Raw genomic sequence first — 15,848 nt, forward strand, 5'->3', positions numbered from 1 at the left:
AGATTCGCCATTACCAGGGAAGCCAATATCTCAATTCCCCCCTTCCTTTCACCTAGCAATCTTCCTCTAGTAACTGCTATTGGCCAAACCCAGCCAAAAGCTGTCTGGTTGTAGAAGCTGAAGAAACACATACCTTGGGGTGCATACTATTTGTCCCCCAACCCACCCCCACTGTGATACAGAGCATGGCGGCCAGGCCCAGGGCAGGCACACACACTTCAAGGAAACTGTTAATCACTTGTATCCTGCACAAGACTGTCTGGGGTTGTGTCTGTCCCAATCACTGTGTCTCCAGCTGTTTGCCATACGGTTCACCCTTAAATACATGTTAAAAAACTAATAAAGTCAAGTTACCCCTATTTTTTAATGAGGAAATGAATGTTCAGGGAAGCTAAGAACTTTGCCCAAGCTCACAGGCCAGAAAGTGCAAAACCAGGACTCGTATCAGAGCCCAACTCCCTCCTTCATACCATGCTTTTGTGTGTGGGCTGCCTACCAAAGGTAGACCAGATGAAGCTGTGGAGTGGGGCCTCTTCATAAGCAGGGAGGGACAGCTGATCCCTGGCAGAGCCTGGAGGAGACACTGAGTCAGGGAAACCACAGACACTGGCATAAGCAGACAGGTACCCTCATCCTGGACGCTCCACCTCTGAGTGCTGCAGGCCACTTATAAACCCGAGAGAGCAGTGAATGTCCTGTGTGTGCATTCAAATCCCGCCAAGTGTATCTGTATGGAGGTGAGGGGGGCAGTAGGCAAGGGCTTGCTTTCTCCCCAGTGCAGGAACATGCTTGCTCCCCTTTTCAGCTCTCTACCCCTCCTAAACATGGTGGAATTAGATATAAGCCAAACAGATCCATATTATCATCATTTTCCATTTAAATATACTTTTTAAAGCCTGTGGCCCACACCACAGCAGGCTGGAATCCAGGCAAACCTCCTCCTGCCCGCGGCCTGAGATTAGTATTCTTGTTGCATCCTGCAGCAGCACCACCGAAAGTTATCAGCAGGCAGACAGCCAGCTTTCAATCTCGAGAACTGCAGCCCGCAGATCGCAGCGGCACTTGCAGACATTAGAGGAAGATTTAGAGACCCTCACACTTGCCGCCATCACTAAGCCTCTGTAAGGCACCTGATGGCATGAGACTGGGGATTTCCATGAGAAAGGGAAAGGAACAGACACTTGGTGTGAAAATGTTATTTCAAAGTTGATGCAAAATATTCCATCCTAGAGAGGGGCATTCTTCTCTTTGACCAGGGTCCATGCCTGAGGGTGGGTACTGTCTGTCCCTCCCCAGCTTCCCTCCTACAGGCCCTCCAATTGTGGGGTCTCCTAGAGAAGAGGTAGGAATGGAATGAGGATGTTCTTTAGTGACAGTGAGCGAGCAGCCATGACTGAGGGTCCTTTTGGGGGTCAGGGATTTCCATTCAGGGCAGCCTTATGGCTACACGATGGATCATGGGAATATGATCTATACAGCTGCACACGCCCTGCGACTGGAAAGGCCTCAAGCTTGGTTTAATGTTCTGCCTTTGTTGTGTAGAAATTCTAAATAACTTTTACACAAGGGTCTTGCATTTTCATTTTGCACCGAGCCCCACTAATTATGTAGCCAATCCTGGTACCAGCTCTTTCAGAAGAGAAAGACCACAAAATGTGAGGCAGCTCTGAAGGCTCGTGTCAGAAAGTAGCTCTCATCAAGACCCAAATGCTGCCGGTGTTTCTCTTTATTAGAGCACATCGGGTCAATGCATGGCTCCGTGGCACCCGGGTGACCCTTGCTGTGTGTTGCTGATGTGGGCTCCCTCTGAGGTGAGGAGACTGGAAGTATCACTGTCCAGTGTAATGGGCCTCTGCCTGCCGGCCTCTGCTGGTTTCACAGGCAGCTCAGGACCATGCGGTCAAGCCTCAGTGCCCCCACTTATCCCCTTGTCAAACCTAGCCATTCAAAAGCAGGGCCCAGCTCCCTGCTGGCCAAGGCTGCTTCCAAAGCAGAAGCACAAACACAGGCCCTCTTCAACCCAGGGAAAGCGGGTAGGAGTCCAGCCTCCTCACAGCTGACCATGGAGGCAAGGAAACCCAGCAGGAGGGGTGAGGAGCTGCTCACCTGGTTACTGCTCTCCCGGATGATCTCATCCCTGGCATCTTCTGCTCGGGCTTGATCTCGACAAACCAGGTGAACTGTGCCACCTGGTGGAATTCAATGAAACCATCTGTGAGTTACAGCGAGAGCTACAGGAACCAGCTCTTCCTAATGAAAAATGAAGACATATGGGCTCACAGTTGACACTCTTCTGTTAAGCCTAGATGGGTGGTTCCCAGAGTTAAGAGCAGCAAGGGCGATGGTGAGGGAGGTACTGGAACCTTATTGCCTACCTGTGCTGACAGTGCGTCTGAAATAACATCCTGATTTTTTGAGGGCCTGAACACATCAAGGATAAGGAACATTGATCTGGGTCACATATGCCTCCCTAGCATCTAGCATAGTAGCTGACCCAGATGTGTTAAACCTGGCTGCACTTTAGACTCACCTAGGGAGCTTTTAAAGATCTAGGCGATAGGCCCAGGACTGGGTATGTTTTACAAGCTCCCCTGGTGATGTAATGTTCAGCCAAAGTAGACAGCCACTTGCCTAGCATGTAGTAGAGACTCAAGTATTGACTGAATGTTGAGTCCATCAGCAGCCCTCACATTATCCCAGCAAATGCCACACCATCATCAATCAAGGTCAATTTAAAGCAGAATGCCTTCGCCGTGGCAGCTAAGAACGAATCGTTATGGAGTCTGCTTTCTTTACTAAAAATCACCCACTTGATTAAATGGGGTGTTTCATGGGAGGCTACAGGCTAACCACAACACTAGCCCCTCTTCTCTCCTCCTCTCCGCACTTCAGAGTGCTTCCCAGCTGCTAAGATGCAATTAATCCTCTCCCTGACTTGGCAGATAATTAAATAAAGCTTCAAATGATATAATAGTCCCCTGAAAAATGCCTAACTTGGATTTAGAGAGAGGAAAAAAGAAAACATCTTCAGCATCTTAAAAAGTGATAAATTCACAACCTAGTTCCCCACCTTCTGCTGGAACATCCATTTTTCCTGAAGAGGCTCTGGAGAGATGCAGCAAACTTTTCTAGCCACTGCAGAGCCATTTGGTGACCCAGGATCGTTGAGCTCATGCAGGAAATTCTGGCATTTACCATGCGGAAGACTTCTGCTGACTGAAGACTTTACAGTGCACCTGAAGCACCTCTTTATAGTCAAGCTTAGGGGAGGGAAGCGGGAGGCTGCTCTAGCCCTGGAGGCTGGACCCCAGCAAGGAGGAAGTTTAGTTCAATGCACTCCTCTCTCCAGGTATTTTGGGGGCCTTGGTTCATAACTACCATCCACATCCAAATTGCAGTGGACTTCGAGGCTCCCCCTCCCCTTGTCTCTCACCCCAGGAGAGTCTCATTGAGAAGACATGAGTTAGAGACCAGGTGTTCATGTTTTTGTTTTTTTTTTAAATTAAATTCCACTGGGGATTCTGATGTCCAGGGTTTGCTTGAGCCCCTCGCTGTTCTTAATCAGAAAACACTGGGACACGTGGGCAGGACCCCAAGCTCGCCTGAGAATTAATTAAGTGTTGAGGAAAGGGCTCCTGTTGCTCTAGCCACCTGGAGCTCAAAACTCAGAAAGCTGGCAGCTGTGCCCAGAACCATGGGATCGCCGTCCAGGACTTTCTGGCCTGCCTGTGACACAGGGTGCCCTCCTCAGTGTGGACCGGCCGCAGTCTGGCCGTGGGGCTCAGTGGACACACGTGTTAGCAGCTGCTTACCTCGCTTGGCGATTTCAAGGGCAGTTGCTTTGCCAATGCCGCTGTTTCCTCCAGTGACCAAAAAGACTCTTCCAGGAACCTGGACCTCCAAGTCATGAGGGACAAAGTCTTTACATGCAGATTCATAGCCACTCCTAGAAAGAGCAGACCCACAGGAAGACCAGCTGTAAGGAGTGGGGAACACAAACCCCTGCAGGAGAAAGCCTAATTCTAGGATGGGCATTATTGCTGTCTCCGCCTCTCCCAACACATCACGAAACTCCTTTCTCCCTTGCCCTCCCTGCTCTCACAAACACCATTATCTCGGGGCCTGCATTTCCTGGACCATGATCTTCCCAAACTTTTGAAAATATTGGAGATTCCAACATTTTGGCATCCAAATTGTCTTCCTCTGACTGCCCCGATCCTGGGGAGTGGCAAAAAGAAAAAAAATCCCTTGACAGATGAATTGCTCTTTTCCCTTTTGTGGGGGGCAGGTTTCAGGAAGCTTAGGAGACCATTTGCATTGTGCTTATTGCATTGCAGGACAGATATCCTTGCCTACTTGGAGAAACGGGGGAGATTTGCAAGTAGGGAATAAAAGAGGAGGATGGTAGAGTTATTTAAGCTCTGCACCCATCAGAGGAAGCCAAGGCTCCTTCAGGGACACAAGGTGTGCACTGCACAGCTCTAGGGAGTGCCATTCGGATCAGAATGATGGGATATTTGTATCTGCATTATGATAATGTTCTGGCAGGTGGCAGAAAAGCATATTGCAGAAGAGGTATTTTTTCTGATTTGCACAAAGGCATCATATTGGATAGATGCAATTGTGAGTTCCTTAACTGTTTCTTTTTCCCATTCCTTTTGCGATACCTCTCTACCTTTACTCTTCTAGTATTTCCTGGCTATGAAATTGGCTAAGGGCAGTGGTGGCAGAATGGCAGGGTTGGCAGGTGGAGGCCCAGAGGGCAGACTCTGCCCACACACAGGCAGGCTGGGGTCTCAGAGCTTACATCTCTCACCCACGGAGCCGAGAGATTTCTCCCGGGCAATGCAGGATGGGACTCTGATCTCAAGGCTCCACAGATGCTGAGAGCCCTCCCACAGGACCTGTTTACAAAAGGGTAGCCAACAGCTGGCCTCCTGCCCCATGCCCTGGTACAGCACAACTGCCAGTTACATGCTCTGGAACTCGGGGAAGTGGCCAAAGGATGTTTATGAGCTTGGGTTTGGTTTGAAAGTCATTGCCACGGGGCAGGCATTGCCACTTGTTTCAGTCAAGCCAGATGTTCTTAAGAGAACAAGAAAAATGTTCCTGTTTTCACCATCTGTAACTCACCAGAACATGCAGGGCAGCTTAGAGAACACCCTACCCATTGCTTCTGCTGTGAGTGGCAAGCAAGACTTCTTATTCCAAAGCCTTCCCAAAAAGGTTGACTTGAAACTAAAAAATATCAGTAACAAGGGCTTGAACAACCTGGGTTTAAGTCACAGCTCGGCCTCTTACTAGCTGTGCAATCTTGTGTGTTGACTTAACCTTTCTGAGCTCTTATCTCCTCATCTGCAGAAAGGGAATAATAAGAGATACCTCTTGGGCAGCCTAAATGAGATGCCGCATCTAAGGCACTTATGACAGCACTTGGAACATATTAGGAGCTCAATAATTAGCAGTTGACATTATTATTTTTTGAGACAGAGTCCCACCCTGTCGCCCAGGATGGAGTGCAGTGGCGCGATCTCGGCTCACTGCAACCTCCGCCTCCCGGGTTCAAGTGATTCTCCTGTCTCAGCCTCCTGAGTAGCTGGGGTTATAAGCGCCCATCACCACACCCGGCTAATTTTTGTATTTTTTAGTAGAGATGGGTTTTCACCATGTTGGCCATGCTGGTCTCGAACACCTGACCTCAGGTGATCCACCCACCTCGGCTTCCCAAAACGCTGGGATTACAGGCATGAGCCACCGCACCCAGATGACATTATTATTATCACTATTAATAATGACAGTACCGTCCATGTTCAAACTTGAGCTAATTTGGCCCCCAAGCCTTCAAATCAGTAGGGACTTTGAGAGCATTTTAAACTACAAAGAGGAAACTGGAAGATTTTTTTCCCCCTAAACACAGACGTGAGCCCTGGAATCTCTGTGAAAGGCTTTTCCGGTAGAGGCAAGGGCCTGAGTCAATGAATAGGGGCTTAGCTAGGAGGAGGCATTGTGGGGAATGAGTAAGAACTTCCCAAATACAATAGAGCCAGAAAAAAAGCAGTCCACAGGGAACAGGCCTGAAGAGCCCTTCTCCAGGGGCAGGAAGCTGACAGGCTTTTCTCTGTGATACCCAGTCAGAGAAGACATTAGCCTCTGGGCTCCACATTGATCCGTATTAGAGACGAATGTTTGCTGAGGCTGGCTCCTCTGGGTTGAACCTCTTCCTCAAACTCCAGACTGGGAGTGCTGCCAAGCGGGCAGTACCAGCCTGGCCTGCAGGACATGTCCCCGCCCTCTGTCCTCTGCCTTGGATCTTGCCTTCCATACAAGAATTCCATCCTGGTCCGATCTGTTGTTAATAAGACTTGTCTTTTATGTACTCTGCCCCTTATTGGGGAAGCATTTTATTTTCACTCTAGAAATCAGTCTCTAGATATCAGTCTCTATTTTTCACACACACACACACACACACACACACACACACACACACACACACACACGACTTTCCCAAGGTCACCAGAAGGTAGGTGATCAAGCCAAAGGCTGGGTGTTCCATTCTTCAACACCCAGCCTCGGTGCCAAAGGGCAGTCCCCAGACAAGCTGCATCAGCATCACCTGGAAACCTGTTGGAAATGCCCTGCCTACTGACTCAGAAGTGATTGCTTGGCAACCTGTGGTATCATGTGCCTTGCCAGTGATTTTGACTCAAGCTGAGAGGACATTTGTACTTACTGTTTCCTGAAGCTGAGGTGACAGGGATGGGGAGGAGGAAGCTGGCAGGTATCTGTGTCTCCCCACACCCTCAATTTACCCAAATATGAAATTTGCTTAGGACCCATCCACACTTGCCCAGGGTTTAGGAGTCTGTTTAAAACTGCCCCAGGGAATTATTAGGTTCAGCAAAGTTTAGGAAACAGTGATTAGATCCTCCTGCCTTAGGAGCCCAATATAGGGAGGCTTTATAAAAATCCTTGTGCCGAGAGAAACGTTGTAAACTCTAACTCCGCGCTCTCACACGGAAGTCAAAACAAGGTTGTTGTTTTTCTCTCCTATTCACTAAATCCACAACAGCAGGAAAACCCATCTAACTTTGCCAACTGCCTTCCCCTCCCTCCCTTCCCCCACCAATCTGTGGTGGATTGGGCCCCTTGGCCTCACTTCTACCTTCCCTCAAGGTGGGGAAATCAGAGCGAAAGAGTCCTGGGAGAAATTTTTACAGTCTGCTTTCCTTGGGGCCCACCCCCGGTTGGAAACTGACTTAAGCTTTCATGCTGTGTAATGTGGAAAGATCCAGCAATTAATGGTCATTGCCAGAGGACACCCCTTTGAAAGAAACAGGCTGCCACTGTATTCCCCTAAAAACTGTGGGACAGGGCTCACGACTACACTCCCCACCATTCTCTGCAGCAGGGGCTCCTGAGACAGAGCTGAACCTTCTCCAAAACGATGTGGGGTGAAGAGCAGGGAGTTGCAACTCCTACCTCCCCTAGGAGTGCTGGCCAGGTTGCCGTGGGAACTGATAAAGCCCCAGTGCAGGGAGAAGCCTCTCAGAGGTGAGAATCACCTGGGGCATTTGGATGAAATGCCAGTCAGGCCCCTGTGCAGATCCACTAAATCAGAATCTGTAGGGATGGGGCCTGAAAACTGGGTACTTTTAATTCTCGCCCAGTGATTCTGATGTGCAGACAGGGTTGAGAACCAGCGGTTAGCCTAATCAATTCTAAGAGAAAACCTCCATCTCTCCTCCGTCACAGGAACCTGTCACCTCTTAAAACCACAATGAGGTGGAGAGCCAACTAGGGCACACTGAGCGTGGTCACGGGGCGACGAAACCACCACGCACCGTTCCCCAGAAGCACACACTGGGTGCACCGCCACACTGGCTGGAAACCCAGGCTGGAAAGTTCCAGCTGGAGCCAAAGGTCGCAGTCCAGGTGCTGCATCTTTTTAAAGGAAACACATCCAAAGGCACTAGGACAGAGCCTTGGCTAGCGATTTAGATCCAGCCCTATCTGACGCCGCCAGCAGCACCACGAAGACACTTCCAGGAGCACACCCAGCGGGGCGCCGAGGTGCCGCCCAAGAGGCTCGTTGGCGCCGGGGCCGCCTGACGTCAGTGGGACGGCCCTGGGCTTGGGCGCGCCACAGCCCCGCCCCTCGGGCGCCAGTCTCGGTGGCGGGCATTGAGCGGCTGGAGTCTGGCGACTGCCCCACGCCCAGCCGTGGGTCGCTAGACGGCGGGCGCACCCGTCGTTCTGGACACGCTTAGTCGGCCCAGCGAGAGGGCGAAGGAGCCGCGGGCGCGTCCCCGCCAACCCTGCTCGCCCGCGCCGAGGCGGGCCACGTGACAGCCCGGGGCCCCGCGCCCCGCCGCGCCGCCTTACTTGGTGTACTCGCGCAGCCCCTTGGCGAACCACACGACGCTGCGGTACAGGGACATGCCGGGCGCGCCCCACGCCTAGCCCCGCCGCGCTCCCGGCGCGGCCTCCGCCCTGGTCCCGCCCCCCGGGAGTCGCCCGCCCTGACATCATCCCGGTTATGTAAGAGCCGCGGCTTCCGGGTCCTTGCTCCACCGGTAAGGCAAGGGGTCTCGGGGCCGGCCGGTCGACTCCGCCCCAGCCTCAGAGGGTGGAGTGAGGGCGGACTGGCCCTGGTGGGGGCCGCAGTCGAGGTCCGCAGTCTCCTCGGGGTTGAAATCGGGCATCAGCGCCGTTTAGAGAACACCGTCCTGCTGGGCATGGCCGGGATGCGAAGATGGCCCTGCAACGCACCTCCTAGAATTTGGTTACCTAGAAAACCATGTGGAATAAAACGACGAGGCTTATGATATTTAAAAGACTTCTGCATCGAATTGGTGTTATCATAAGGGTTATTTTAATAACTGGCATTCTCTAAGTTTCTACACGTGTTGGGGGATGCAGTGCCGTGCCACATTTCCCGTCTCCAGCAAGCGCAGTCAGATTGGCGACATCGCAGGCAAGAGGCAGGGCTGGGACTCCCACCCGAGAAGTAATTGTCTCCAAAGTTGGACTTTTGCCACTGGTTCTGCGACTTCATGCAGTGCCAGGGAGAGCCCCTTGATTTCCCCCAAATCCTCATCAGCCTCCTTCCACCCAAGCCCAGATGAACAGTGTGAGTAAAAAAGAGTGTGGTTGCTGCGTGAACCCAGATCTCAGACTAGTCATCCAGCCCCATTATGTAGGACTCAGACACCCCTGTCCACATCTAACCTCCAACCCTAACGCCACATTAGAAATGGGGGTCTTACTGCTGCTGTCACTCCTAGTCACCCTGTTAAATTCTATACCGGTTTACCCAAGTCGCCCAGAGACTGGGCCCCACTTACATAAGCTGAAGAGACCAGCTGCTTTAATAGCCTCATTACCTAGGATATAGGATCACTGTCCAACCTCACTCCACAGTGGGCAAGTTTTTACTTCAGAATAACTTTTGAAATAAATTTCCCCGGAACAGCTCGCCCCTCTAAACAGGACTCTGAGGCTCCACTACGTTGCTGTTATTCCTGACAGAGTGATGAAAGGAAATTTAAACAAGTGGCATTTTGTAAAACCACCCCAGCCTGGTGTGACTTTCAATGCCTGTCCGATTTGGCTGGGAAAATATTTTAGATCCCCAGGGCTACATACTGTTTTTTATACCCTCCTCTTTGTGTCAGTGATGGAAAAGGTGTCAATCTGCTCTGAATCTCTCTGAACACCTCAGGAAATAGGCTTTTGGCTCGCAGAGAGGGGATGAGAAATAGTTTTGAACCACCAAGTCTCTTGGAGGGTGTCAGCAGCCCCTTGAAGTAAAAGTGTGGCTGCAAACCCAGCTCTCTGCATTAGCCAGGTGAACCTGAGCATGCTGCATACGCCCTCAGTCTTGGTTTTTTAATATGTAAAATGGGAATGAATATGCGCACCTCGTGGGGTGGTTGTGATTAAAGGCATTCATTATAAAGAGCTTAGTTTCATACGAAGTGATCAGAAGTGTTGGTTTCCCTCCTTAAGTTTTCTTCTCATTCCTTTTTCCCCTGTGCTTACAGCCATGCAGTGTACATTCAAGAAATTTCCATGAGGGCATGAGGTGTCCAGTGTTAGCCTCAAATCAAGCATCCACGAGGTAGTTAGTGTATACATTATATACATTTAAAGAAGAGGTCTTAGGAAAAGCCAAACCCTGTCTCAAAATGAGCTTCCACTCTCACTTGGATGCCAAGTAACACACACACACAAACAAAGGGCAGTATGGAGTTCACAAGGGAATGTTCCCGTTTAACTGGAGTCAGCTGAGCTGGATTCTAGTCCAATTTCTGCCAGTTATTCCCTGTGTGACCCGTGTGATAAAATGTATAGAAGGCTTAAAGTGTGTCAAGCATTGTGGATTATAGCACTTAATTCTCACACTGATCCATATGGTTACTCTTGCTATTATCCCCATTTTACAGATGAGTAAACTGAGAGAGGTTACATAACTTGACTCAGGTCACGGTAAATACATGGTGGAGCCAGGCTTTGAGACCAGGTAGTATGATTCCAGAGCCCACAGCTTCCCTGCTGCATCATACTAAATGGGGGCAAGTCACTTAGCCTCTGGGCCTCAGTTTTTCTCATCTGAACAAAAAGGGGGCCAGACTAGGTGCCACCCAGGGCTCCTTTCAGCTCCAACTTTCTATACATCTACTAAGAAAATTACATATGGATGCTAAATAAGTTAGGCCCAGGGTGCTTTTAAGAGAAACGTCAAAGTGGATAGGGTTGCTTCATTTCCCAGGGGTGGAAAGCCACTAAAATATTTCTTCTGTGTTCCTGGTTCCAATTTGCCACTCAAAAAGCCAAACAAAGAAATCATCCCCCAGAGTTCCATTCCAATTGATTTAGATCCCTGAGGCTAATTTTGACGAAAATGGAAGGAGAAGCAGAAGTTGTGGAAATCCATGGCTTTCTGCACAACAGATACACATGATGAGAAGTCTGTATCCTCTTACACACACACATATACACACAACCAGTGTTCATATCGCCTTCCACTGAAGCTCATACCAGTTCCTCTAGCCAAGTTGTCATGGCAACACCAGCTGCCAATGAGATCATGGAAGACAAGGTCATAATGGCAATGGTGCCTTAATATTTTACCTGGCAAAGCCACTTAGTTAATAAGATGAATAACCATAAATCATAAACTCATAGGAAGCTAGGCACCATTCATGTACATGTTTAGTGTACAATTGGGGGTGGGGAATGGAAATGACAGCGAAGGGAAAGGAACAAAAAGGAAGAGAGGATGAGGCAGAGAGCGGAGAAGAAGGTCTCTGATGCTGATCCTTATTTTTCAGTGTGGACATGCACAGGTGCTGACCCTACCTGTACATGGATTAAGGAACTGGGCTCTTCCTAATGACAAGAAGTAGGGGGCGGGTCAAGGGATCCCAGCCTCAATCACAAAAGCCTTATCAGAAACCCAAGGCGACTGCTTTCTGGCATTCACTCCTAGCAGAAGAGAGCAGCAGCCCAGGGAAGAGGTATGTGGTAGATACCAGCCCACCCTCCTCCCCACTCCGCAGCTGACACAGTCACCGTGTAGAAAGGCCCTTCCGGCTGCCTCCCCATGTCCCTCGGTGCCCATCATCCTTTACAGACTGGCTTGACCCAGGGCTGTCTGTTGCCCATCTGAACCAACTTCCTACCTAACAAATCAATTGGATTTAGGGGTTTCCTTCCTTTCACAAGAAGCTAATCACAATGTGGGCCTCTGGCCAGAACTTTGGCAGTGGGGAGCCGAGGCGGGAGACAGACTCAGTTTACATTGAATGCCTTCTGTGCCATTGAATTTTGTACCATGTGCATGAATCACTTACTTAGATTTAAAACATGCAGAGATCTACTTTCCCCAGCCCTGTGCACCCTCCAAGGACTGCAGATATTGGCAGTGAGATGGGCCCAAAGTGGGGCAGTAGTGAAGCCAGGGTGGTCAGTCTCCATGTAGCCAAGTTGATGGAGAAAGTGATTTTCCACAAACGGGACTCGTGTTCGTCTTAAACTCTCATGCAGCCTGCTTCTAGGGCTTCGGTTTTACGGCAAGCAAGTTCTGTTCTGAGTGCAAAAGCCGTGGGCTTTCTCTAGTGGTGCCTGGAGCAGGAGTAGCGCAAGAGCATGCAGGCTGCTTGGTGAGGTGGTTGTAGCTTGCCCTACCCACACTCTCTGTACCACCTTGTACCCACCTCTGGCCTCAGGAGAAGGGCCACCTACGCAGGCAGGAGAGGGATGCAGAGCAAGGTGAGAACTGGGATAGAGAGTCAGAAGGCCCACATTCAGCTCTGAGGCATCTTCAGAAAAGACGCTTTACCTCCATGAGCCTCAGTTTCCCCTCTACAGAGGAGCATAACTGTACAGTCCTCACAGCATTGTAATGAGGGTGAAATAAAGAAAATTTTCTCTTATTTAACAAATGCTCTACCTACTATGTGCCAAGCACTGTTTTAATCTCCTTACGAATGAAAACGAGGCACACAGAGTTTCAGTGGCACATCCAAGATCACACGCATCTGGAAAGGGGCAGAGCCAGGATCCCAGCCTGACGGTCTGGGTCCAGATGCCACATGCTTAACCCCTTCTCTGTAAGGATGAGGGACGTGTCCCACGGTGGCGTCTCCTCATTTCTTCTTTTAGTAACTTCTGTGGGACTGGAAACTTCCACTACTGTCCCCTCCCCTTTTTCGGTTGGTTGATTTGTTCTTGGGTGTGACAGGGTAGCTTATAATTCCCACAGTTTTTTCTACCAGGATTCCTCCCACTCCCAAACCCCTAAGCCAGTGGCACTCAGAGCTGGATGCTGAGCACTGCAGTCACTAAGAGTGAGACTGGGTTTGCAGCCTGGCCCTGCATATGCAGACAATGACCAAATGACCCCGCACTGGCCAGCTATTTAATATTGAGCGACTGTGGAGGCTTGGGAGGACTGAGGAATACATTACTTATTTTTATTTTTGACTATGGTAAAATACACACAACATAAAATTTACCATTTTAACCATTTTTAAGTGTACAGTTCAATATTAAGTACATTTACATTGCCGCCAACGATCCATCTTCAGAACTTTTTCATCTTATCAAACTGAAACTCTGTACCCATTAAACAAGAACTCCTCATTGCCCCCTTCCCCAGCCCCTGGTAACCACCATTCTACTTTCTATCCCTATGAATTTGACTACTCTAGGGACCTCATCTAAGTAGAATCACACTTTGCCTTTTTGTGGATGGCTCATTTCAGTTAGCAACATGTCCTCCAGGTTCATCCATGTTGTAGCAAGTTTCAGAATTTCCTTCTTTTTTAGGGCTGCATAGTGTTCCATTGTGTGTATAAACCACATTTTGTTTATCCATTCATCCATAGATGGACACTTGGATTGCTTCAATTTCTTGGCTATTGTGAATAATATTAATATGAACATTGGTGTGCAAATACCTCTTTAAGACTCTGATTTCAGTTCTTTTGTGTGTATACCCAGAAGTGGAATTGCTGGGTGATATGGCAATTTTATTTTTAATTTTGGGGGGACCTGCCCTACTGTTTTCCATAGCTGCTGTGCCACGTTATGTTCCCACCAGTATTGCACAAGGGCTCTGACTCACCGCATTCTTACCAACTTGTTATCTTCAGAGTTCGTTCCTTTTTTTATTTAATGGCATCCATCCTGATGCGTATGAGATTGCACCTCATTGTGGTACATTATTAATTTTTGTTATGTAACTTAACATACATTTTATACTTTCTGCAATATTCAGGTGTTGCTTCCGTCTTGTATCTGTTGCCGAATATATCTCAGTTGTAGGTATTCACACAATCACATGATATTGGAAGGATAGTTTGGTCCTTAAGTAGGTGGCTTTGATTTTTTTTTTTTTTTTTTTGAGATGGAGTCTTGCTCTGTCGCCCAGGCTGGAGTGCAGTGGCGTGATCTCGGTTCACTGCAAGCTACGCCTCCCGGGTTCACACCATTCTCCTGCCTCAGCCTCCCGAGTAGCTGGGACTACAGGTGCCCACCACCACGCCCGACCAATTTTTTATACTTTTAAGTTAGCCAGGATCGTCTCCATCTCCTGACCTCGTAATCCGCCTGCCTCGGCCTCCCAAAGTCTGGGATTTTTTAATGGTTGCCTTGGTGATGGTGGGATTTTTGTTGACTCTCACACTCCTGGGGAACATAGAGAATAGCATCCACCCTAATCAACCTCTCTCCTCTCAGGAGCTCGATGAGTCGTCGCGTCCAGGTGAGTCTCCCTCAGGTGCATCATGTGCCTAATCCAAAGGCCCTGCAACGAACTTCCCTAGGAGCCTGGTTCAGCCAGGGGCCTACTTAGGTACACGACAGGAGGAATGGCAAACAGTTTCTCAAACTGACCTCTCAGCTGTTCATTTGTCAAAATACAGTTTCACATTACTGCTTTTCCCATTTTGATTCACAGAAATGAGAGACCAGGCAAGTTACAGAGGATGAGCCTCTTAAAATGAGTGCTATGAATACATATTAGTCGTGTTTGAGGCAGAGCTCTGCGCTGGTAATGGAAAGAAATCCATGATCCAGGAAATAGAAAAATGCAGCTTGTCAAATAATATGAATAGTCTGACATAATTTTTTTTTCTTTTCTTTTCTTTTTTTTTTTTTTTGAGATGGAGTCTCACTCTGTTGCCCAGGCTGGAGTGCAGTGGCACCATCTCGGCTCACTGCAACCTCCGCCTCCCGGGTTCAGGCGATTCTCCTGCCTCAGCCTCCCAAGTAGCTGGGACTACAGGCACACGCCACCACACCCAGCTAATTTTTGTATTTTTAGTAGAGACGGGGTTTCACCATGTTAGCCAGGATGGTCTCAATCTCCCGACCTCGTGATCTGCCCACCTTGGCCTCCCTAAATGCTGGGATTACAGGCATGAGCCACCACGCCCAGCCTAGTCTGACATAATGTATGTAAAAAGTACATATATTTATGCTTAACGATACATAGACATATTCCAAAAGGATACTACAGAATTAACACTGGGTACCTTTTTGGGGACCGGGAGTTGGGGGAGTGCTTCAAATCTTTTACTTTTTACTTCATACTCGTTGACACGATTTGAATCTCTAGCCATAGCATGTATCACTTTTATAATAAAAATAAAGCTTTAAAATCGTCATTTTAGGAAAATAAAAAGGGTTGTAAAAGGGGATATACTAGTAATTTATGTCATGCCTCCAGCTGTGGAGAAATAACCCTGGCTTAGGCCGGCTTCCCTGGAAGCAGAGTCTGAGATGAAGCTCTGGGACAAGGGATGTGTTGAGGGTGCGGTCTTGGGAGAAACGAACTAGGGTAAGGGAGGAAGCACTGGGGAAAGGGAAGCGCTGGGAAAGGATGTGGCTTTCCACGAAGCCCTGCTTTCACCTGATCCCGCGGGCAGCTCTGGAGCATAAATGCCTCAAGTTTGACCTGCCCTGAAACAAGGGAGTTGGGCTTTTCCTCCCTCTTCCCCGACTCAGCCCTTAGCTATGGCTGTCGGTGGGGTGAACTGGGAGGGGGGAGAACTCTCAGGCTCCAGCTGGCTCCAGTCAACCAAGGCGGCCCCCACAAAAGGGTGCAGGTGTGCGCCATTAGTGCCAGCACCTGCTGCTGGGGGCGGGAGGGGACGCTGGGCTGACAGAAGGGATCCCAGGGGAATCTGGGCTTCAACCCCTTTCCCCAGTGACTTGGGAATCGAACCCAAACTGGCTTCCTTATAAACAAATGTATAAACTGTAAATTGATGTAGGAAATGTTTTTCTTTTCTGTTTTCTTTTTGATGGCTATGGGAAGGTACAGGCTACAGGACATTGTA

At 49.1% G+C, this 15,848-nt stretch overlaps 1 protein-coding gene across 6 annotated transcripts in view; it reads right to left on the bottom strand.

Moving 5' to 3' along the window:
* The window catches only part of DHRS12 (dehydrogenase/reductase 12), a 48,908-nt gene extending 40,404 nt beyond the window's left edge, over positions 1–8,504 (bottom strand). For 3 of the 6 annotated variants that reach the window (XM_063595779.1, XM_034936754.3, XM_034936752.3), the window contains exons 1-3: positions 8,383–8,494; positions 3,813–3,946; positions 2,107–2,189 (exon numbers count right to left, since the gene is read on the bottom strand). In XM_063595779.1, the coding sequence (XP_063451849.1) occupies positions 2,107–2,189; positions 3,813–3,946; positions 8,383–8,438 (273 nt within the window). In that variant the 5' untranslated portion in view covers positions 8,439–8,494. Of the gene's footprint in view, positions 1–2,106; positions 2,190–3,812; positions 3,947–8,382 lie in introns of those variants that run through there. The other 3 variants (XM_063595778.1, XM_063595777.1, XM_063595780.1) reach the window with 3 other exon arrangements.
* Positions 8,505–15,848: the final 7,344 nt, after the last annotated feature.

The sequence above is a fragment of the Pan paniscus genome, chromosome 14 (genome assembly GCF_029289425.2).
Source record: "Pan paniscus chromosome 14, NHGRI_mPanPan1-v2.0_pri, whole genome shotgun sequence".
In the NCBI taxonomy this organism is placed as follows: domain Eukaryota; kingdom Metazoa; phylum Chordata; class Mammalia; order Primates; family Hominidae; genus Pan; species Pan paniscus.